Source organism: Papilio polytes, unplaced genomic scaffold, assembly GCF_000836215.1.
Source record: "Papilio polytes unplaced genomic scaffold, Ppol_1.0 DF824135.1, whole genome shotgun sequence".
Lineage (NCBI taxonomy): Eukaryota > Metazoa > Arthropoda > Insecta > Lepidoptera > Papilionidae > Papilio > Papilio polytes.
Window position 1 is genome coordinate 2,896,350 of NW_013525069.1, and position 26,248 is coordinate 2,922,597.

The 26,248-nt window shown below is 32.7% G+C and overlaps 1 protein-coding gene across 2 annotated transcripts; it reads left to right on the plus strand.

Moving 5' to 3' along the window:
- The first annotated feature begins 130 nt into the window (after nt 1-130).
- On the plus strand, nt 131-24,754 carry LOC106099345 (ADP-ribosylation factor 6). Of its 2 annotated transcripts, none has more exons than XM_013277867.1 (7): nt 131-286; nt 5,430-5,645; nt 21,256-21,364; nt 21,927-22,082; nt 22,521-22,667; nt 23,205-23,387; nt 24,192-24,754. In XM_013277867.1, exons 3-6 carry the CDS (start codon nt 21,283-21,285, stop codon nt 23,345-23,347), a joined length of 528 nt encoding a protein of 175 aa, XP_013133321.1. In that variant the 5' UTR covers nt 131-286; nt 5,430-5,645; nt 21,256-21,282; the 3' UTR covers nt 23,348-23,387; nt 24,192-24,754. The 2 variants fall into 2 exon arrangements, with proteins under 2 accessions (XP_013133321.1, XP_013133320.1); XM_013277866.1 differs by having other exon boundaries at nt 5,430-5,532.
- The last annotated feature ends 1,494 nt before the right edge of the window (nt 24,755-26,248 follow it).

The following is a 26,248-nucleotide window of genomic DNA, read 5'->3' on the forward strand; positions in this document are numbered from 1 at the left end:
TTCCCTACAATACCAATATATCACTCTTTTATCTCAATTTATTTTTACAATTGGAATTAATTTTTAACTAACTACTCTTTGACTTTCTTGCAACTGGACTGGATTTAAAAGCAACTTTGTTCCAGTGAGTTAGTATTGTTCACACACGTGGCGCTAGTGTTCGTAAATGTAACTTCAAAACTTCAAAGTGAAACTGTGATTTGTGAATGTCAATCGTGGATGTGGAATGTTTTGTGTTGTGAGTGAAAAGTGGATGTAGGAATAGGAGATTTATAGTTGACATGTGGTAAGTTTGCCTCTTTTTCTGAATCAGTCAATTAATTTTGCATTTCGAAATAATATTGTAGTAGTATTTTTCATGAACTCACTACTGTTTTTTAAGCGGCTCTCGGCGGCCGTTAGCTGACCGCCATCGCCCAAGCCCATTCACGAACGAAAGGCACCGCCTTTACTAACGAAAATGACATTATATTAAGTTTTTTTCCTAGTATTTGGCAAACGCGGATATGTTTTTATATTTCAGTCCGGCGTGATATAAATTACGACCTAACCTTGCAGAAATTTGACCCCTTATTTAAACAACCAGTTTCCAAGCAACATAAGTAATATTGTTGCCGCCTTCCCGCCGATGATTCATATTTAAATCTATGGTTTTGCCACTGACTGATGAATGATGATGGTGTGGAAAATTAATAACTATTGCATTATAAGAAGTAAAGTATCTTGTTGCACTGTATGAGAATTTAACATTAAAAGATTTAACCAGTAATTTTAAAAATTAAAAACGTTAAAAAACCTGTGTACATGATGACAGTTTCTATACAACTTCAGAGATGTATTTTTGGAGAGATTATTTTGAATAATTTGGTACTCCTAAATGTATTCCTACATTACTTTCTCCTTACTTTTACCAAAAAGTTGTTTTGACTATGTTAGGGTGACCACTCTTAACATTTAAGTTATCCTATCACTTATGATGATAACAACTTAATGGTTTGAATCAGGATTCTGTGTAAAAAGTAACTTAATCTTATGTATTGTTAGCCTTCACCTGAAGTTCTGTTTGCGCAGATTAAAAAAACCCATAAACTATCTTTTCTCCCAGACTATGTTCTACATTTTTGCCAAATTTCAGCAACATCTGTTGAGCCATTCAAGATATATAAAAGATCATGTATCTATTAATATACTCAACTTTTGCATTTGTGATTTTAGTAGTTTAGGTTAGAAATTGTCAAAATGACAGTTATGAAACTTTATAGTTTTAACATTATTGTAACCATTGAAGTTAACCCTGCAGATTCAAAAATTATTGTAAATCCAAAATATTTATGATTTCATCGCAGCCTAATAACATTAACTATTGTATTCATTTCAGTAATATTTAAAATTTTCATGTGACTTCTAATATCATTTTTCCTGTCTACCAACTTAAGTCAAAGTTATTGTGAATAATCATCCTATTACATCATAAGTATGAATAATGTTTATAATATCATACTAATACTAATATTATAAATGCGAAAGTTTAGATGGATGGATGGATGGATGTTTGTTAGAGTTTGTAGCCTAAACAGCTGAATTTGAATGAAATTTGGCATAGACATAGAGGATAGTCTGGAAGAACACATAGGCTACTTAGTTTTTTTTTAATTTCATGTAGACGGAGTCGAGGGCGAAAGCTAGTAATTTAATAAATGTATAAATAATTTAATAAATATTGGTTGTTGGATATGAACATAGTCTTTTACAATTTCTACCTTTATACAGTAGAATCTTGATGAGTTAAAGTCCAAGGGAACACAAAATATTTTAAGTATATGTAGAACCTTGATATCCTATGATATAGAAGTTTTGGGCTGTGATGGGAAGGGAACATTATTTTTTGATGTTATAGTGGTTTTTATGTTATCAAGGTTCTACTGTAGTTCACATTTTTATCTCATGTTGTAAATTAAGGTAATCTGTCAACATTTGATGCCCGTTAAGATTGAAATCCAATAAACTGTTTTATGTATGAAAATATGTTTATACTAATTTTTATTTAGATAAATATAGCTTTATAAAAAAATGATGTTCTCGTCTACATTTACGTTTTTTGTAATTAGTTATTGAAATGTCATTTGTTTTTATGATTATTTTTGTCTATTGAGATACCCAATCGTACAAATTGATGCATCCAATTAATAATACTAGCTGTGTTTGCAGACTGTGGTTTCGTCTAATTGCAAGGGGTCTGGCGTGACGTATCGCTAGACAGTCTCCCCCACAGTCCTTTACAATAAATCCTACAGTCATTTCTAATTATATGCATTACATCCATGTTTATGTATAAGTCCAATTACTTTCAATGAAATGTAGTCAAGCCATCTTTAAAAAATGTATGTTTTTTTTTTTAATTAAGTTGCCTGAAGTAATTCTAAAATGCAAATGATGATGGTGTCAAATAACCAGTATTAATTACGTTCGTTAGTGAATTACGAAAAAGTCGTAAACTTTTACCAGCTTCTGATCTAATAACCTTTTTGTTTTCTGTTAATTCGGTAGGTGACTTTTTTTGTTCGCAACATCGTCTTTACGAAACTAAAAAGTCAAAAAACAACTTAGTGATAATGTTTTTTTTTTTAATACAAGATAATTTTTAAAATCTATCCAAAAGTTTTGAGTTATTTGCTTACAAAAACACACATATATCGTCGTTATATCGGTACAGAAACATTTACGACTAGCTGTTCCCATGCGACTTCATCCGCATGAAATTATGAAAATTTTATTTTATTGTTTACATTTGTCAAATTACAAATGTCAAAATGACATGACATGATAACCTGGCTTCCTTGATGATGGCAACAACTTATGGTCTCTTTCCCTCATTAGGGTTTTTATCCAAAATATTTGCCCCCTAAGTTTAATGGCGTGTAATGAATATATAGCCTAAAGCGTGACGTAAGTGTAGGGCATTTAAAAAAAAATAACTATTCAAATATATCCTGTAATTGCTCACATCTTAGGGAACAAAGAAGTGTGTGTTTACGCTTTATTATAATCGTATAGATTAATGTGATGTTGAAAATAAAAATCACATAGACTACAAAAGCCATTAGTGATAACAATACTTTGTTGTCTTATCGGCTTTCCTTATTAGTTTTATGATAATCATGTTTTTAGGTTACTACAAATGTATTTGGTTTGTGCTATCACTTAGCAACAGTGAATAAGGCCATGGTACAAGGCCGTGATAGTGTTAATTTAAATTAACTGTTACGTTGTTTTTATTTCATGGATAAACAGTACGCAAAATTGTTGTCGATGTTCACTTAAGTCAACTTTTACGTAGAGACAGTCTACTGCACGTATTTTTTTTAAACAAACTTAATTTATAATGTATTTAATTCAAATTGCCATTTTTCGCAATTACAATGAACGTCTGTTTATCTGTTGTGAGCAATATAGTAGGTTTAGGCATGTGCCTCGCGTTCGGATTGGCATGCACGACAGTATGCTTGGCGGATGGCAACCGAAACGAGATTTGAAGCGCAAGTTATAAGCGCTCTCTTTTTAAATGTAAATACATAATCTCATTATTAGAGATCACATATAATTTTACAAATACATTGCACTTCAATTGTTTCTTTTTATTTATAGTGAAATTAAGTAAAGCTTGTTTCATTTAAAAAAGAATTTAAATTAGAATACTAATTACATATCAGACAGTACTTAATTATTAAATTAGCTAAATATTTTATGATGGAATATATACTCTTTATAGATAAACTGTCTTCTCCTTGTTAGTCTTGTAACAAACTTCTAGTTTGGAATTAACAATGTATCCCGCTGTCGCTTATGACTTGTAATATGCCGATTGTGATACATTTATGGTGATTGTCGTACCCACGCACTTTATGGACGGAAGTTCGTATTCGTGCGCTCCCGCGTTCCTAGATTACGTACTAAATAATCAATGTGTTATGTGTGTATTTTGCGGCATTCGATGTGTTTTATCATATGACCTGACATTGACCTCTCAACCATCATAACATTTATTTGACATGGATTAAATCAGTCTATTATGAAATTTAAATGAACGACGACCGCCTTAAAATGTTGAAAATAACGCAAGAATATTGATTTTGGTATTCATATAAGGTTTTAATAGTATGAATATTAGTGTAAAAATGTTACTTGCTGAATATAAAAAAAAAAACTAATTTTAACTCTTGAAAATTTCAATCTGTGCTTTTTACAGACGACGTATTTATGTTTTTATTAAATTTTCATCCCCTTTGCGAAGTCGAGAGCTTCGGTAGGATAATAACACGGTACGGTTATATACAATTAATTTTTCAATCCAATGAGCTTTGCGTACTTTAGATATAAAATTCATTGGATAATCCTATCTTAAGGCACTGGTTTTTTAAATAGTTGTGCTAACAATTTTTACTACAATTTTTAACCGTTGAAAACTAAACTAAACTAAACGGAGGGACAATAGTTTAATGGTACTTTATAATGGGACACTTTATATATTTACTAATTCAGAGACAAATGGTTTTAAAACTAAAATTAATTAGTCCTGTTCATTACGTCATTCCTTTCCTAAATTTGCCATTATGCTAGTGTCGCGGTCTACAGTGCATTTAAGTGAGCCCCAAGCGACCAAGTAATTAAAACTTTAAGTACCAAACGGTGATAATTAAGACATTATTAAACGTTCTATAAGAATTTAATTTACATATTTAATTAGTCTGCATTCATAGTTTTACAATTAAAAAAATTAACAACGGTTCTAACTATTTGAAAAAAATCTATAGTTGGGTTACTAGCTCTTAGAGAGAAATCACCCATAATGTATGTTGAAAAAGGTTACTGCGTTTCTTAGTGTTCAATCACAAAATTATCGGGTTTTTGATATAAAACTATTACTCCGTAACAATTATTTAGACTTAACATTTCGTTAATATATTACAGGAAGAAATAGGCCTTAGGAATCTATAGTAATATTTAATAATATTATCTTATAAGGCAAGCCGGTTTTCATTCACCGTGTATAATAAAAGGTACTCGATAATACCGCTACCGTGGACGTAATAATTCAATAGCCTGTGTATTGCATGTCTGTAAATAAATTGCTTTGTTTCGACATAAAATAGAAAGTGGATATATTTTACAACGCTTGCCTAAGACTCCCTGATCATTTTATGGTGTGATTTCATGTTAAGACTATTTAGGGATTTGTGTATCGTATTTACTATGTTTATTTAGATTTTTATAGTTGAACCAATGCAGTGTTTTGTTTCATTGTGAAAAGTTTAGATAAATTACACAGATGTCCAATTGAAAATCAATATTTATTCAAGCATGTTGAAAGAATAACTACATATTTTATAATTAAACGATAAAATGTAAAATGAATATATCCATTGTTTCAGGTGTGCGCGTGTCGTTAGATAAGCAACCGTGTACTGCAGGGTTGTCGCGGCGATACAACAACAGTGTGGAATGGTTCCGGTGTGTTGGCGGTGTCTGTTTGATGTGAGTAGCCCTATCGGAGCTTAGTGTGATGAAGTGTGACCGATTATTAAATTTGGAACGTCCTAAATTACCGAAGAGGTTTTACATCTTGACTTGCTGAAGGCACGTTCACGGTAAGGCTTTAGTTAGACGACTTTGTTTATTATTATGCTCGTAAAATAAAAGCATTCTACACTGCAAGTCTGTAAATAGATTAAAATGTAGACACGCTAGCTGTTGCCCGCGACTTTGTACGCGTGAAAATAAAAAAAATATACCCTATGTTACTCACATCTGTCATAGCTTAATAGCTATAAATAGCTTTCTAACGGTGAAATAATTTTTAATATTGGCCCATTAGTTTTGAATGAATTCAATACATACAAAAATACAAATCTCTCCTCTTTATGATATTAGAATAGATTAGGTTCGCAGTTATAAAAGTTATCTTTTCTGAAGTCTGTATAACTGATCTATAAATACTCGCTCGCGCTTATTTTCCTCTCGTAGATAAGATATTCTTGTATTTCTATAGTCCGCTGGACGAGCAGAAAGCGTGACTGCTTATAGCCATGACTTGTTTGTTCCCAATATAATGTAGAACTGAACGGAGATGTCCATTTAAAAAAATATTATGTATTCTCTTTTACGTAATGTTTAAATGTTATGTAAAGATAGACATTATTTAAATGGAGTCTGTAAATAGACTCACTAGGTGAAAACGTTTTATTTTTTTTAAACAGTAGCTTAATTAAGGGCTAAGATAGCATATCTTTAAGCAATTCGCAAGGTGGACTTGTATCTGTGGCTATTTAATAACCTTGGCGTAACGGTTTGCATAGATTCTCGAAATGTTGAAGTCGTTTGCTCATTAAGGGCAGGCATGCAATGACTACCGTACATAGAAATAATCGACGACTTGTTAATCACGTTTTAAAAGGTCTGTCTATCTGAGGTTTTGCAAAAAGTCTATAATAGAATCAAAAATCATTGATGATCGAAATATACAAAGAATGCATCAAAAGGTGTCTGACAACAAAATATTAGTTAAGAAATTAGGGCGCTTTTAGCAGCCACTTAACTCTTAAGTTTAAGAGTTAAACGGCGTTTCTATTTAACTAACCAGTCACACCTGTGCGTGGGCGTCAGTGAGCCTGTTCGCACTCAAAGCCTTACCAACATTATGCATATCTAACACGCCTTAAATCGTGCCTTGACTACAATTATTTTAAAATCCGTAGAATTAAAGACATTTATAACTAAATATAGTACGATTATTTTAAGCTATAGTTAATATGGATTCAATTTATTTAAGTAATATTTACTAACGAGCTGTCTCCCGCAAATTTCGTTATTGCTTTGGACCACCTGTTACGCCATTTTGACTGCGCGGAATTAAAAAAGTAACCAATAATGTGCCCGTTTATCTCAACTACCCTTCAGAGAAAGTCCGGTCGAAATCGTCCCAGTGGTTTTTGAGATTACCCGGAACAAACGCGGCTTGCGGACAGACAGACAGACAGACTAAAATTTTTTAAATGGCATTTTCGTTATCAGCAACGCAAATACATCATCTATTGGAAATTTTATTTGAATTACAGACACTTCAATTTTATTAAATGTATAGATGTAAAGTTTGTTAATTTAGTTGAAAATATAAATATATAAATTTTAATTGTGTTGAAAATATGTACGATAGTTTAAAGGTAAAAACTACACTTATGAAGTACTTCCAAAATAATGCATGTTTAATCTTCATTCACTAATGTTTATTAAACGCTATCTTGTTCACACTTAATTGTTGCGCAAAAACGTTAATTAAGGATTTCCCTGGAGATTATGCTGTAATATAATTTAATTTCTGATGCTAAATTACACAATTACATGTTTTCTAACAAAAAAGAAACTACCAATTCATATTTTTCTGTATCGTAAATGATAATCTCAACTTTAATCACCGTCAATGTTTATATTGCTAGGATGACCAGGTTGGCAATTTTGGACGGGTATTATACTGTCCTGTATTATAGTTGGTGATGTATCGAGATATTGTATAACAAGACATGTTTTTTTAATGTTAGAAATTGGCGGTAAATGTTGAGGATACGTGTTATAGGAATGTGATCAAATCGTCCGTTAAGCCAATTGGTATTCATTGCGTTATCTCCGACAACGGTTGTAGAAGGCGTCTAACACCTAGCTTTCAACTTGTTGATTCTACAATAAATAACTACTATGCTATTAATATATGTAATCCAACTGTAGCGTGAGCTTCTGCAGATCTTGGTCGAAGCTTTTCGCTATTAGCCCATGCACCGAAACGACTATTGGAATAATGATAGTCGATTTCATACGCCACAGCGGTAACCTCGTGAGCCTCGTAATAATAATATTATCAATATAATTATTACGACGACTAATGACCGGTTTCCAAGCTACGTTTAACTATTCGTTAGGGGTTTTGGTTCGTTAAATTCATGAAATGCGCTTCCAAACTACGTAACTTGAATTTTACATTGAAACAAAGCTAACATAGCTAATCTAACACTAATAAATTACTAATGGTAAAACAATTGATTTTACTATTAGTGATTTATTTTATAGATTGTTTTTTTTTTGGTATTAAACAGCAGTTTGACTGTATTTATTCATAAAGGCTCAACTTTCGTTTACTACGTAAATACTTACAGATGCAAAACATTTACAAAAGGTCTGCCAAATTTTATGCGACGCTGCGTATTGAATGTATTTCGGCAGTAAAGGATACCGCCGACCCTATCCGGTGATGGGCAATAGGTGATTGACCTTTCAGATGGGCCCATTCAGTAATTTGTATGCACAGAATGTACTGTACTTGGAAATTTGAGGCAAATAAGTAGAAATAGGGAAGTATTGTTGTTTCTTACGAAGTAAATATATCAAGTTTTCGATCAAAGAGTAGCAGTGTAAACAATTGTTTATTATTAAATGTTTTAATTATAAGGAGATTGTTGTTTGAAGTTTGATATCGCAAATCAATGTCATAATACTAAAACTCCTAACGATGTAACTTTGAAGAGACAGGTAGATCTCTATTACGTACTTACTCTATGTTCGTCAATGATATTTTCAAGTATATATTAAATTTCTTCCTTATCTTTGTCTCGCAGGTATGATAAAGTTTATCTCTGAACTGTACTATTGTTAGCGTAACAATAAATTGACTCATTACCGTATTCGTGGCGCGACATCGCACAATAAAAGGGTCTCGGCTCCCACGGCCACAATCCCACCCTGACCCACTTACGATCTATTCTTATAAACCACTTTGGAAATAGAGAAAGCTCTCGCAGACACTTTCTCGCTTTCTCTAGACGCGAAAATATTTTTATTAAAGTTAAGTTTAAACTTTTGTATTTTCTCATGGATTTGTGGTTGGAATTTGTTACAACCAAGAATCGAACCATTAAGGGACGATTTAAATTGTTTGACTATCCAATTCTTGTATTTTTAATACTCTAAAGAAATCTGTACTAAGGAATAATGGCTGCAGGTGTAAGGTTAACAATAATTTAAAGATTTACAATTCATTATTTTATTTTATTTCTGATTCATAAGATTATAACAAAGGTACTTGAAATACAAGGGTATTTATAAATGTTTACTGTTAAAATTTAATAAAATAGCGAGACACGCTAATGCAAGGTGCATGAACCTTCACACTATCGCGTTGTTACTTAAATACTTTAGAATGTCTGTCACCATGCAGATTAGAAGTCCATCAACGGCCGTACTTTACTTTAGCGGGTCTAACAAGCCTCGTCAGGTCATACGCTTAATGAATCGAGGTGTTGCATGACAGGCCGGTGACCCGGTGGACCCTTTCAGCCGTGCTATATCGAGACAAGGGATGCCAGTTATTAATAACTCTGAGAGAAAATTATAGATAATTGTTTATTAACCCGCCTTTGCAATGGTAATAAGACATGTTTTAGTTATTACAGCTTTAAGTTCAATAAGTGTTATAGACAAGTCAACAAAATAAAAAGCTATGACATTTTGTCGCATACTTTCTCGTGCAAGTCAATCTTGTTTGTTTTTAAATTATTATATTTCGCGCATATTACCTGTTAGAGCCGAAGTACGAATACGAATTTTCCTGACTTGAGTTGAATTTATTATGTTTTCTTTTAAAATTTGCATGTAACATGCTAATGTTATGTATATTTTGTCCCCAGGGCCGAGGTTTCTTACATATTGTCGCATGACGTTCCGCATTGTTTGTACCATATGGTCAATGGAGTTTAATTGTATTTGACTTTTAAATGTACACCCAATTAAAGTTTATAAAGACTAGAGCACTGTTGGTAGCTATCATCTATGTGATAGTTTAAATAAAATTTCAATAAGGAATTGTGAACTAAAGAATATAGAGTTAAGAAATATAATAAAAACTGCTTTAATGTATTCTTCATTAGTTTTCTTTTGCACGAAAGTACCTCTATTTACTCTATTCATTACAATGTAATTTCGTTCACTTTTAACTTCAAAGTAATTTAATATCGCTAAATAACAACAAAACATAATAATTTGGCAATGTTCTTTCCGTAGCCGTACAAATTTGACCATCGTGCACCTCATGGCATTTTTGGCTATTATAACCATATAGGAAACTAACAAAAGTTTGACTAAATCCCAATTTTTAAGGATAAAAAAGTGAGTGTTAGGCAGTTCATCTCACGCAATAGTAAGGTTCTATCACGGTTCCATTTTGGCATCGGCAACCCTATGAGTTTGTGCGTGGACATGCGATGTTTACATCGGCGGAACGAGCTTTCAGGGGACGTGCACAGTAAAGTTTGTTCACCCGCCACCAGTTCGCTTCGTCTACCCAAACTCTACCGTAATAAAATTATTTATACGCTTTGTCGCTGGACATCAAGCTCTGTTAGTACAATGTTTGGTTATCTACTAAAGTAGCACACGAAAGAAAAATAATAGGTTAATGACCCTTTGGATCTCAAGGATTAATCTCTTTCTAATTAACTAGTATCTTTAATTAGGGTTACAATTGTTGTTATTATAAGAAGGGAAGGATAAAAATACGATCTGGTACAAACTGGAGATTAGGTTCAGTTTTTGGATCGGAACATCGAATACCATCTGTTAAGGATGTTGTTTTTTTTCAAGCTTAGTAGTGCTAAGCGTAAATGTTCGTCAATTTTTGTTCCAGTAGACATCCGTTTACACTCCGTTTTATTAAACCGGTTTTCACTTTATCCTGACTTAGGATGGTATATGACATGAGTGAGCATATCGGCATTGATTTTCCAAGCAACTCACAAATGTTTCAAAATATGTACATTCGAATACATGCTTTTGTTGAAGCCATTATATAAGATTTATAGCTACAATTTGTAAAGCACTATAACGTTTAACGCTCGTCGCTTCGATGACTTAGGGTAGTTAATGTTATTTGGGACGGGGATGAATTTAATTAAGGCGTAGTGTTGACGGGGAATTCTATTTATTTTAGTCGAGTAATACGATTATAGCTGAAGACTGACATTGTTTATATTGTTTATATTCATTATGTATCGATCACAAATTATGTACGGTCACGGGATAAGATACGGCTTTTTTTTAATTCGCTTCGCTCTCTCAACGAGATGCTTTGCAAAAGATTGACAGAATTATTAAAACTTGTAGTGTTAACTATAAAACCTTTAAGCATTTACTAGACTAGATATCTACTAATTTTGTTCTTAACACTATCGTCTAAGCGCCGTGACTACTTATATCATTATATGCCATTCACTTAGTTGCTATCAATATGCGGTTCATTCACAGTAGTTTACACTTTTTTTAACATAAAAAACAAGTAATAAATCATACGAACGCTAGGCTAATCCCATCTCCAATTATGGAAATAAAAATTATTCAAGTTTAAACGAGAATAAACAAATATGCGGTTGTAAGTAAGTCAATATTCATGAATAAAACTACATATCTAAAGGCACGCAAACTTGAAAGGTTTTCCCTTGCCAATAAATTCCAACGAGCAATTGGGATAACATTTGTGGGGTTCGAGAAACCATAAAAGTCACGCGGGCAATAGCAATATTAATGCTCATGTAGTTAAAGTGCGATACTGCGGCGTCGCCCGGCTGATATTTCGGGATCAATACTGCCTCAATGAAATGTTTGAAATATATTTTTTATAAGGCATTAAACTGATTATATAAAGCCAACAATAGTTACCTATTGACAGACAATATAAACTCATTAAAGATGTTCGAGTTACGATATCAAATCATGCTATTTGTTCGGCCTATATATTTAAATAAATCGATTGATTGTCTGGTGTATGTCTTTGGGTTTCTTTTTCTTACCTAAACTAAAAATTGTATTGTAATATTATTAAAAATGTAAGCACGTAAACCATGGAACTTTTAAATGTAGTCTTTGTTATAGCCGCCTACGAGTCTATCGACTCTAAAACGGCCGGGGGGATATCAAAGATTCGCTCGATGCAATCTTGCTCGTTACGTGCGCGCGGTGTCGTAAAACATCGACGTTGTTATGGCAACGCAACAACGTCTACACAACCCACCCTCCAATATTATGTTATCCGGCATACTAATGTTATATCAACCGTTTGCCCTTTGCCATATTGTGAAAGTTCAAGGTGAGAAATAATGGACATTAGTCTTAAAATGTGTAGGTGCTGTTAGGTTATTTTAGTGTTTATTTTGTGGGTGTTGTCTATTTTTAGTCGCACAAAAATTATAGATTTTTTTACTCATAGGTGTAAAGCAAAAATACCGTAGGAAGTTTTGTGTCGGAAAGTAGATGAGATTTTATTACGAACATAAATATGAGGACCACTAGAGTTGTTTGGAACAGGCGGAGAAAAATTGCCATCCCAGGCGAAGCTAAAGACGCCTGTGGACGGAACAACTCGACCTATTTCCAAGAGTTTAGTTCAAATAAAACAATTTTAAAATATCGCATTTCCTTTTTTTATTTATTGCAAATTTGTAAAAATCCGATTTATTTTCTTTAATTATTCTTCATTTGAGGATCAAACTAGAAAATAACACCCCTAACTACCAAACTGTTATAGGAGTAAAATGTTGTTTATAGACCAACATAGAATCCTATACACATGATATAAACAATAGGTAAAGCCAAGGCCATTATTTGAATGAATTTGATAATTCTATGTACAATTTAATGACTTCTATGTAGATTAATAGACATCACATGTCACGTTTGCACGCCGCGGTTTAGGTAGCCAGTTTGTGGTTGCCGCGTACGCTCGATACGCGACTTGGCACGAAGTTCAGACTACATTAAGCGAACTTAAATCGCTTGTGATACTCTTAATGTATTGCTTATCTGAGAATGTAATAAATCCCTACTTCGTGAAGCTATTAAGGGATACGAAGGACATACTTATCGACCGATACAGAGCATGAATGTTTTCTGTTTTTGGAAATACTAAAACATTATTTAGTAATCCTGTATAATGGTAATTAGTGTTATAAATCATCTAGTCTTAGAAAACTGTGAAATGTTTTAACAGTATATTAATACTTCAGACACATTGCTGGATATATTCGATGAATCCTTTTGTCAATTTAAGAAATTCCCCTTATTTCAAATCACACAAATCTATGGTAAGCGAATCTTGTTATAAACATTTTTAAGCGATGTAAAAAAAGTATCAAAATGTACGAAATTTCAACATGTCTGCTATTAGCCGTAATACCCGCAATGGACACTATCACGTCCTCTTTGAATGAACGTCTGGTTTCTCAGTGTATCGTTGCCGAGCCATTGTTGTCAGTTCCGACATTCTATATTCTATACACATTAGAACGAGCAGACAGAGCGCTTCTTGTCCGTACCAGAGCCTCGTGTATTTTAACCCTTTGCTTTATTTTGGACTGCCGTCTGACGTCTATCGACCTAAAGTCCCATCACTTTATTACTTTCGGCAAGACTATTAATATGTAATTAATACTTTTATTTATAGGAAGATTTGATTCTTTTACGTCTTATATACCAATCGCAATCATTTGGCTGTATAAGAGTGGCGCAGACGTGAAACTAAATTATCGCATAACTGTTGTCTCGCTTTGATTCTTATGAGGTTATATGGAAGCGCGCACACTTCTCGATTATTAGTTGTGCAACTAAACAGTTGAATTGGCTACGAAACAATTGAAAATCGCACAACAGTTTGCGATTTTTTAGTAAAGTTTGCGCCTGCTCTAACTTTTTTATAAATTTGTCTACCGTTTACTGTGGCACTAAACATTCTTGGATCTTTAATGTGACGTCAGCTATGTATACTTAAACTCACGTTTTTATAACTGTATACCTTTAGTATATTGAAAAACATACACTGAATTTTGATGAGGGACTAAGAGCAATCATACAGTCTAGGAATCAAATGTCATGCATGTAGTTAGTGCAATAGATTACAGGGTACAGGTGGATTCGCTATCATTTATGTTGGTTTACCTTTCTACACTTTCTCGACTTTCGCGTTGCATACGCAACGGTAATTTCACTGCTATTAAATGACAACTTGTTTGATATCTGAGAAATATGTTAGATTATTTTAATTTTATCGTAAAAAAATCGATCTAAACATAAAATTCACTTTTTGTTTTAGAATCCGGGAACTTAAAAGTATTGAATTGATGTTTTTCTAGTCTATTTTTATCTATACTAATTGCATAGCGGTTTCTACCGCAGTAAAAAGAACTTATTGAAAACCGTTAAAGCATACCGTCGGCGGCGAGTTTATCATTCCTTACTAACCTAAAAAAGTGTCTCGCTGTATAGATTACAAATCTTGATACTACTGATTGGCTACTTTGATACCAGTTATAAATAAAATTTTAACTCTCATGTTCCATTAGTAAATTTAATTGACTTATTTTATCTAAAAAAGTATGTTATCATAAGACAATACCGAAATAATAAACTAACAAGGCGATAACGTCTTTACCTTTTGTTAAAACGATATAAAGTTAACAAAAATACCGATGACCTCACGTTATACGGAAAGGTCATTTACCGCCCTGTTATAGTGATTAGGAACGTTAAAGTTATGGAACAAGGTCATCCCAAGGTTATTGTATAATACAAATTTTGACATTTTATTCATAATTATAAATTTAAACTAAGTCCTCGCTCTACGTAAGCACTATAGATTAATGAAAAAAAAATCAGATATAAGCCTACTAGTGCTGACTCGTAAGAAACTTTGTATTGTAACAGCGATAGATTCAACGAAATATTGGGTTAGTAGAAAACTACAAACCTCCCGCAATAATAAAATAGGCATCTATTTGCCTTTCTTGAAGAGCAAATCCTCGAAAGAAGTGGTTAATATTTGTAGAAAAATCTCGTAACTTTCATTTTGTATACAAATAACAACGAAAACAATACAGAGCTAGTTGAAAAATATGATGACGTTGTTGCGTTCCATATAAAATAGCAAATATGTACAAGTTTATGTAATAAATATTAAAACGATTTTAACTGTTAATTTAATAATGACGACATTAATTTTTAATTATTCTTGTATGTTGCAAAATCATACTTATTTAATTCATTTACTAAAGGTTTATTCTTAAAATTCATTAGTGAAATGGTAGTTCCATTAAGATAAACTTGAATAGTAAAAGTTACGCGGTGTACTTTATTGGCAAACGACCAATACTTCTCGTTGCTATTACCCGAGCGTTGATATTACTTTGCCAAAAGTTTGCTTCTTGCTTCTTTTACTTTGTTATTTCTTCCATTTACTCCTTGTGAACTACGGATATGTGATTACGTTTTTATATACGGATTCTTTAGGTTTAAAACTTTCCTTTAATCATTCGAGTATCATGACTTGCCTATTATGGATTATTTTTGTTTTCCTGAATGGTGGCAGGGAGATTAAATTGGCAGACTCCCCACTAGCTCACTGGAGCGGAGCCAATTATGCTGCCGGTGTAACTCGCCCATTGATCTCCGAACGTAACGAATATCACACAGATTGTTTTATTTCATTTGTATATAGCTTTTGTTACTGTAAATACACCTAGAATATGCGAACAAGTTGCAATAGAAATTGAGTTTTATTGTAACAACTTATGTATCGTATAGCAAATTTAACATGAAAATAGACAAGAAAGATTTCATCTTCAGCTTTATCAATTCTATTTGATACATATTGCGAAGAAAGGTAATTTATAGCATTATCTGTCATTTGAAATTGCCCCGGGAAGGGAAATGGTGCGGAAATGGTTAACGCCCCAAGCATTGACCCGACGGAAATAGAAGAGGGGGCGAATGTAACCATACCGCACATGGTGTATTTTGTGTTTCGTATCTGTCCACGGAGTTTACGATGTTTGTACACGCTTGGCGGATGTCGTTACGTGATGACTACGATGAACCCTGACGTCACGTATAAGTAATTCGTAGTTACAATTAAATTTATATAGCTCAGATGTTAAGATGGTTCCAAACATGTGTTCAGCACATGTTTTGTCTAGTAGTCGTGCTATTTTTATAGTTTCATTACTTTGATCAAAAAACAAAGACCAAACTTTTATTCATATAATACTATAATAATAATTATATAGAAGCTTCTTTAACACCTTTTGAATCGTCTATTTTCTTGGCTCCAGACTGTATGAAAATAAAAAGCCAGTATAATCTCTTGTATTCTGATGTGTTTATGTTTCTAAACTTGTTGACGATGAGGTAATTAAAACGTTGCTTGTGTATTATTAAGTTCATAGCAGTTCGCTAATTGTGCGAGTGGCAGTGACTCGTTGCGAAATTGCTATCAAGTGTTCTATAGGGGATTACGTCACTCCCGGCTCCGAGCTCCTCTTGTACGGCTCCTGTCTAAAGTACGGCTTTTGCTACGTTAAAAATCTTTTCATACAATATTTAATTTCGCCTCCATTTTTCACAAAGCTTCGCCCACTCTCTGATCTGTTGCTTGTTAGAATTGAAAAGGTAAATTAGCGTAGGAGCTTAATCATGGTTTTATCTTTCTCTACAACATATAAAGATGTTTCAAAAATAGATATTTCGTATTTATTATTCTTATGCCACTGAAATAGGTCCATAATAGAGCATAGAAAGCGACACGTTTAAGAACTATTGCTTATACATAATTCGTTTCGCATGGTTCAGAACAGGGAGACGGCGTCGACAGGCACCGACCTAATTCCATGCTTCCACTTACCCTCGTTACAAGTTTACGGTGCATACCTTTAAATATTCAATAATATCGACCAAACGGATTGGTATGTGAAACGAGAGACGGCGTTTACTGTTTTCGTGTTATGTCTACATAGGGACCATGTTTATTTAAAAAAATCTGCTGTAATAATTGGCTTTACTGTGGTTACACGTAGTTACGAAAACGTAACTACGTGTAACCACGAAGATAAGCTGTGACATAAAAATGTCACAGCTTATCTTCCTGTTTTCAAAGTTACACCTAATAATAGTTATCGGCAAAGAAATTTAACTAAATTACAGATTCTAGTTTTTAATATCAGTCTCTAAAAGAAACAACTCTCTTTAAAAAAAATACCAACCTAATTATTTATGAAATGAAGGTAGGAGTTTTATTGCAGAGTTCAATCTATCAATTGGGGCAATCAATTGCTTAAATCAAAGGCAATTATTGACAGAATAGTATTACGTGATCTTTGATTGTCACTATTATAGTATGTTTTGTAATCTCTTGAAAAAGTTGTTTTTTTACAACCATTGTTTGTAAATTCTCAGCTTGCTAGTGGTATGTTTGGCGTAAAATAATTCAAAGGGAACTTTTTATCCGACCGAAAATGATTTGTTCCATAAATATATAACTAAATATCTTCCAATTCAAGTTCTATTTAAATTGAAGTATTATTTAATTTAATTTAATTGTTAGATGTTAACTTTACTTCGCGTTATGTAACTTCTAATTGTTACAATTTTATAAAATGTCTAACAAACTGAATCTTGCAAGAAATAACATCGACGTAAAATAAGAAATCCAACAAACAATTCTTATCTAAAAGTTTTGGCTACGTAACTGTTTCTACGACATAAATTTTCTGACAAATAACACCGATAACTTCACGACCTAGAGTATAGAAATCTAGGTCTGCAAGTTATACTGGTGCTGAGTTTCATATGAAACAAACAGGTACTTGAATTTATAATGTTGGTTAAACTCTAGCAAATTCCATGTGATTATGGAAAGCAGTATAGCTTAGCTCAAAGTGTATTAAATTTAATACGGCAATTATTTTCTTCACCAGAAACTTGATAATGTGTAGATATTGTCTTAATATTGTCTCATTATCACCGTAGAGTACACAGGGTGATACAAATATGCAATCTAGCTTTTATACTAAACAAAATCTCACACATCTTTCTTATGTAGGAATTAAATCTAAGATCTAACATGTGACATTTGAATAGTTTAGTAAACTACGGGATTATTTAACTTATCTCTTTGTTATTTTATGATAAGATCGGGATTTGTAATGAATGCTGTTTTCTAACATTTATTTATACAATTCTCATTTTCACTTTCATTAAAATTTAAATATTTCACACGGCTATACGATTTCTCTGAAACTTTTGCATTCAATGCACATCTTGATAGACCGTTACTGTTGTTTTATGTTTTACTATCGCGTAGACGTTTGTGGAGACGATACGTTAAGCATTTTAATTTTTTCTTGTAACTAATTTGGTCTGTTATTTACTAACTGTTTACAAAGCCATCATCCTTAAGAAAAGTATCATATAAAATTCACGGTTTCTCTATATTGTGTATAGCTAAACATCATCTGCTAGCACTTTTACCCACGGATAGTGGATACAGTTTTACTACTCTTTCATATGCTGCTAGAAGTTCGTGCAAAATGAAATTATACCCCATTTGTATATCGTCTTTCACAATCGAAGTACACGTTTTTTGGTCTTCCCTTTGTAGCCTTACGCTCAATCCCATTACGCAATTCGGAAATAATATTTCTTTACTGTTAATTAGATACTAAGTACTTATTACTGTATCATAATACGGTTATCTTGAACATTTTAAATACAATGCAAATTACGTCTCTTAGCGCGCGTAATACTTGACATTATCTGTAGTAAATTATTTACATTGACGTCTGCTAACAGATGTAGAAAGTTGTAGTTGCGATTGTAATCGATTCTTGATAATCTCTATTATCAAATATCTTATCTATTTGTTCTTACCTACAGTTATTTTTATTTATTTGAATTTTAAAATACATGGAAGACGTGTGATTTTCCATAGTCAGTCAAATTCCTGTTTTTTTTTTTTAAATTCGCATCGTATCTTTTCAGGATAAATTTTTGTATCATTCTTGATTTTAAATATAGAACATTTTAGGTTTATTTGAACCTCTATGTAAACTTTACATCATTCAAGTACAAAATTATGTAAATCTTGAGGTGTACATAATTAGGAACCGAAAGTTGTTGAGCAGAAGAAAAAAAATCGCAGTAAGGGCCCTTGTGTTATCTATATTTAGCTTGGAGCTGAATCTAGGCCGGCGGCACTTGTACGTGTAGATTGCGGATTGCAGAGTTATCTCACCGCTAGTATTTAAATATGACGTTAGTTACGTAATATCGAAGCCAGTCACAATTAATTATTAGGTAATTCAATGAAAATCTAGTATCTTAGTGTATGTTATCGGAGGACTAGAGAATTGATTGAGTTGTCCCAACATAACTTTATCGGAGACTAGCTGGTTCCATGCGACTTTATCCTCATAAAATTATAAAAATTTCATTTTATTGTTCAAATTTGTCAAATTATCAATTGCAAATGTCAAAATGACATGACATGATGGTTCCTTGATGTTGGCAACAACTTATGGTCTCTTTCCCACATTAGGGTTTTTGTCCAAAATATTTACCCCCTAAGTTTAATGGTGTTAAAATATATAGCCTAAAACGAGACGTAAATGTTGGGCTTTTTATTGAAAAAAAAAGAGTTATAAAAAATATGCTGTGATTGCTGACATCTTAGGCATCAAAGTATTGTGTGTTGACGCTTTATTATAATAGTATAGACAATTGGGAAACTCATGAATTAAAGGGAAAATATTTATACACTAAACAAGATAAATACATTAAATTCTATAATAACTTTAAGTTCGTCGTAGAAATAACTTAATTACATTACTGTGTTATAATCTCGATATATGATTTCTTTTTCGTAATTTAAATATTGCTTTTATTTTTAAGGAGCAAATTAAAAGTAAATTATGTTATCTGTTCCTCATGTTAATTGTTAACACAATACGTTTTACTATATCGGTCAACACATATCGATTTGAATGTAAGCCGATTTGACGGATAAAGTCCACGCTACGGTATAGTATACTCGACCTGTCATTTTTATATGACCTAATTAATTATTTTTATTGAATGTCCGTTATTTATAAATTGATTGTTAGGTGGTCAGAATTATCGCATTGGTTAAAGGTGGTTTATAAGTAGCTTAAAGTGGTCTATAAGCCTAAAATTATTGTTTTTTTGAGGCCAGTTATAATCATACTTCATACTAATATTATAAATGTGATAGTTTAGATGGATGGATGTTTGTCAGAGTTTGTAGCCCAAACGGCTGCCCCGATTTCGATGAAATTTGGTAGAGATGTAGAGGATAGTCTGCAAGAACACAGTTCGTTTTTTTTAATTCCACGCGGATGGAGTCGCGAGCAAAGTCGGGGGCTAGTACTGTATAAATATAACAGCTAACTAAACCTTTGTTTTACTTAAGAATATTATAAGTATTACTTAAGAATCCAACAATCAGAAACGTACTAGATACCTATGTAGATAGAAGTTACAAGTAATTAAAAATGATACATATTCTGTTTTGTATGTTATTGTTCTTAACATAATTGTTGGCAAAGTTTTCTTTAACGCTTTGACCTATTTTCAAGTATAAAAGAACACGTTTCATACAACTGCTGGTGTTTTTTATGTAAAAAATTGAAAAGGCAAAGTTCAAGTTTTATTTTCTCTCATAGATTGTTATCTTGTGACTAAACATTTAAACAAGCACATTATTCTTGGGATATGACATTAAGTTAACATTAACATTAAGTTATTATGACTATTTAAATATTGTTAGTATCAAAATTACTAATAATTTAGGCATTTTTACAATAACAATTTAAAAAAATATTATTAATAATTCTGAAACTCGACTTGCGATTTTAAGCTGTATAAAATTCTGTCGAGAATTTATATGTATATGAATGTGATTTAACTTTTAAATAACTTTCAACGAACGTTTGAAAGTATATTCCCACTTCTGTTGGGTTTATTAGAACCAAATTAGAAAGTTTCACGTCTGCTGGAAAATATCGAAAGTGGATGAACCCGCGGAGAAACGATATCCGACTCAAAGGGACCAACTTTAATTAGAATCGATTGCTGTTTGATGCCAGCTTCTACTAACTTTTCCACGAATTCACCCAAGATTATTGATTAGACTAGTTATGTCCTTTTAGCTCATCTCCCCTCGCTTCTTCTAACTGCGCTTTTTTTAGAAATATCGTTTTATAAACTTTTTAACGCCCGTAACTTTCTAATTTCATATTAAGAGTGCTTCGGTTCATATTATTGTTTTAAGTCATTCAAATCTCGTGGCAAATGTTCTTAATTTGATTTTTTTCTTCTTTCCAGTTGAGAGGTTGAGGCGAGCTCGGCACGATGGGGAAACTTCTATCGAAAATCTTTGGCAACAAGGAGATGAGGATATTGATGCTGGGACTCGATGCCGCTGGAAAGACTAGTATCCTTTACAAAACGATTAATAAATATTAAGAAAAAAAACTTTAAAAAGAATAAAAAATAAGTAAAATGGTGGCTTGGGGAAACCAAACTCATTTTGATTTGTTATAATAATTTGTATTCCATAGTTTTAGATAGCAAACATTATTTCAAAACTTTCTTGGTACAATATTTTGAGACAGCTTAACCTCATTTATTGTTTTAAGCTTTCTAAATCGTATATTTTTTCAGTATAATTTTGCAATGCCATTAGTTTGTTTTGAACTTTTTTACTTTCGTTTCTGTTCTTTCAATCTATCAAACTGCAGTTTGATACGGAACTGAAATTTATAAACGCCAATCGTAATTATTATTATTTTAAAGTGGAATAACATATCAATTTATAGACTTTGATTATTGGTATGATTAGTGATATTAGACCATCATTTTAACCATTCTGTAATCACGTTTCTAGTATTATTACTAGTATTTACCTGAAAGTTGTGTGTTTCGCTCTTTATTAATAATTAAAATATTCGACAGTTTATAGCTGTCAATAATTATCCTAACATTGTCTCCATCAGCTATTTTATATAAGTTAAAATTAGGTCAGTCAGTCACAACGATACCGACGGTCGGTTTCAACGTGGAAACCGTCACGTACAAGAACGTCAAATTCAACGTGTGGGACGTCGGTGGACAGGATAAGATCCGACCGCTATGGAGGCATTATTACACAGGTAAGCATTTTTTTATTAAAACGTATAAAACCAATCAGATTTCACGCTCTATTTGACTGACTTGATAAACTCGATCGATTAATACAATTTCTTTCACTGTCCTTACTAGTGTAAATATGATTATGTCTAGGTCTACTAAGAATTTCTTTGAATGTTGCGAGAATGTATTCTACGTCAAAATTTGCATGAAATAATGCCCGGTAGAGGCGTTAACACATCTGCAAATTTTATCATTGACGTTTCTAAAACGTTTTCACGAATATTCACAATAGACCGCTGGCTTTGTAATCTTGCTACCGACTGGAGGGGAATATTTTTGGCGAGTATTTTGTATCATTCTCGAAGAAGATGTAAGCCAATTTGTAATCTCCGGATGACGGTTGAGACTTGTCAATGTTAACCAGATGTTTGTATGATGGTTTGTATGTATGTTTCCAGGCACGCAAGGCTTGATATTCGTGGTGGACTGCGCGGACCGCGACCGTATCGACGAGGCGCGCCAGGAGCTGCACCGCATCATCAACGACCGCGAGATGCGCGACGCGATCATACTCATCTTCGCCAACAAGCAGGACTTGCCCGACGGTAATACACTTAGGCAAAGATTTTTTTTTATCTTCTTACTAATATAGATGCAAAAGTTTGGATGTTTATTAGAGTTTGTAACCTAAACTCATGACCGGATCTCGATGAAATTTTGTATTGATGTAGAGGATAGTCTGGAAACCTGCTGCTTTTTTTTGTTTTTTTTTTTTTTAATTGATTTAAATTTGTAGTAGACAAATGCATTTGTTTATAAGATTAATCAAATAAAACGCAAGTAGTGAACACGAGCGTATAAAGCATCATTGCGTAACTGTTTGATAGTGAATCGATTTTAAACATTAACCGATAATGTTTGAAGTATTTGAACATTAATTATTTTAGTTTTATTTGTTTTTTGTTTTTATGTTATTTTTGCCTTAAAACACTTCACTAGTGTCCAGTGTTACGAAAAACTAATTTGAATAAATCTACTGAATTAGTTTTGAGAAATATACATGAGATTTTAATGTGTTGGTAACATATATTTCTTCACTACAAAAAACAGCAAGGGTTAACGGTATGTTGTATAATTTTCAGCGATGAAACCCCACGAGATCCAAGAGAAGTTGGGCCTGACGCGGATCAGGGACCGCAACTGGTACGTGCAGCCGTCGTGCGCGACCTCCGGCGACGGCCTGTACGAGGGCCTCACCTGGCTCACCAGCAACCACAAGTTATGAGCTGCGGAGTAGGCGGCAAGTCGCCGCCAACACTGACACGGTACACACCTTGAATACTCTTTTCTCTTTTCATCCTCTTCTGTCCCGACTCTCTCTCTCTCTCTCTCTCTCTCCTCTAATATCTACCTCTCATGAATCTGCAATACCAGTCATACAAACACGCCTCTTTTGAAAGGAGATTTATGTTTTGTTGAATAGCATTTGGCTACTAGTAAGGGGCTGTCGCACTGGCTGATAGAGACTCAGATATCATACAAATGACGTCACAGGTACAAGGGAACAAAATCCGACATTTCCATCACATTTTACACGGTGGATTGTTATCAGACAATTTGGTCGGACACACCCAAAGTCTTTCCTCCATTGTCTGTTAGGCATAGATAAGTGAACGATACAATATCGACTCTACAGATAATAGATGACTAGCGGCTCCGGTCTGGCTTTGTTCCTTTCATTTTATAAACAATTTATTTTATTGTTCATGTATAACTTTAAATTGCAACGTCAAAATTCAAATCAATAAATGACAACTAAGGTTATTGACATTGGTTAACAATTACCGTTATCATGGCAATGTTGCTTCTTTGATACTACTGGCTTGTAGTTTTGTCCCTTTTCCGCATTACATTTTTTTCCAATTTATGTACCGCCTAAGTTTTATATCGCGGAAATGTATAGCGTAAAGCGTGTCGTAAATTTAGGGTTTTTAATGAATAAGAATCATTCGAAGACTTGCTGTTATTGCTGACATCTTACGCCACGAAGTAGTGTGTGTTTACGTCTTATTATTTTAGTATAGATTTATAGCTTTGATATAAAATTCTGTTATTTTGTTCGTTTCCAGATGAGGATGCCATTTAATTTAAGTAAGCTGCGCCCACGCCGTCGGACAGAAACCTCGTGAACCAGTGCCGTTGTATGGACATTGACTCGTATGTATGTATGTAAGAACCGCTGAGTGTGGACTGTGAGTGCCGCGGCCGCGGGTCTCCGCTAATGTTACTTACAAAACAAAGTGAACATTGTCACACTAAACGAAAATCTATTCCATTATTTAATTAAAATATTAGAGGTTTGTTGTAACGAAATATTTTGATTATTTTTTTATTTTATTTAAAAAAAGCAAATAATTACGTATAGTAAACAATTTTTTTATTATTAATTATTAAAGAAAATTAATTTAATGTTTACCTCCTTTTTTGTATAGTAAGGTAGAAATTAAAATTTTGATGATAGTAATCAATTGATAAAATTAAGTGTCGATGAGAGGTGTAACTATTATAAATATATTAAAAAAGCAATAAAATATTGCACGCCTGCGTATTTAGCGTATTGTATAATAGCTTCATTTGTAACGCATTCTGTGGGTGATAAAAAAATAATTAAAACAAAGTTATTATTGTAACATTTATTCTTTTCATTTACACTACTCCCCCACAGAGATTAAAAAACATAGAGTAGGCATAGTTGACGCTTCTCTTAAGACTTTTTTCACATAATCCAAGCCCCAAAATCATATGTCAATATAAATAATCCTATTTTAATTAATTGCTGATTAGTGTCAGTAAATAATTATAGTTTTTTTTTATAACAAAAGATAGAGCTTATCATAATTTTGTAAAAATGTCTTATTACAATATTTAAGGTGCCACTAAACAGACCACTAACATTATAGTACCTTGCAGAGAAACTACCGGTGAAATAATTCTATTCACTATGCCTAGTCTATATTTTTTAAATGTCTGTCGCATTACATGGAGGTTTTATTTCTTCCCTACTAAAGTGAAAATCAACTCAACACTTTAAACATGTCCCTTTTCTTTTTAAAGACAATAAGAGGGATAGTAATATGTTTTCATATAGTCGAAATCACGAGTAACATTTTATTGCCTTAAATTATTTTTTTGCTAAAAAAAAAAGACTAGAACGTCGTAGATCTTACAATATCTGTCTTTTATAGAAAACTGTGTCCATCAACAAATTTTATATGGTCATATATACACACTGCTTATTTGAGTTTTCCAACTCAAAATGTTTATAAAAATCTTAACAAAATTGACACAAAATTTGTTTGCGCTTCTAAAGTAGCTGGAACATTTAAAACCCACATGGTACTATTATCACTGAATAATTGCGTAACCGAATTAAATTAACTACAAATAAAAGTTACAATCAGAGATTTTTTTTATTTATACCATACCACGTATTACCATGTTCTCTAATTATACTCCATACTAATATAAATGTGAAAGTTTAGATGTATGTTTACTTGTAGCCTAAACTGTTGAACGAATTTTGATTAAGGTATAGATGTAAAGTCTGAAAGAACAAATAGGTTACTCACTTTTTTTTTAAATTCCATGCGAACGGAATCGCGGGTGCAAGCTAGTATGGAAAATTTTTAATAAATTAGTATGGATATAATTGGAAATGACAGCCTTTGCTTCGTTTCTACTTATATACGTACAAGAATCATGGTAGTTCTATTTTTAACAATAAGTGGGCGGCAACTACAGGGATGAATGTCGCTATTTTTTAACTTGGATGTTCCAGATAACACGTGCTGATCCAGAATGTAGATTAATTTGATGACTAGTTTTCGCTCGCGACTCCGTCCGCGTGCAATTAAAAAACAAAAGTGTATGTATTCTTCCAGACCAGGCTATTCTCAATATCGATGCCAAATTTCATAAGAGATTCTTTTAAAAAATAAAACTTATTAGAACATAGTGTAATAGTGTTGTTTAAAAAAACTGTATTTTTCGGACGCTACAATTGTGCTTGAAAAATACATAATTGTAGCAAGTTTTAAATCCACTACAAATTTTAACTTAGAGATAAAAATGTTTTTACGTCTATTAAAGCTGGGGAGAGCGAGAGAAAAAGGCAGTCTCTCTCAAG

Coding starts and splice junctions, on each gene's coding strand:
- LOC106099345 (XM_013277867.1), top strand. CDS start 21,283: ATGGGGAAACTTCTATCGAAAATCTTTGGCAACAAGGAGATGAGGATA. Junction 21,365..21,926: donor CGATGCCGCTGGAAAGACTA/GTATCCTTTACA, acceptor TGTCTCCATCAG/CTATTTTATATAAGTTAAAA. Junction 22,083..22,520: donor ATGGAGGCATTATTACACAG/GTAAGCATTTTT, acceptor GTATGTTTCCAG/GCACGCAAGGCTTGATATTC.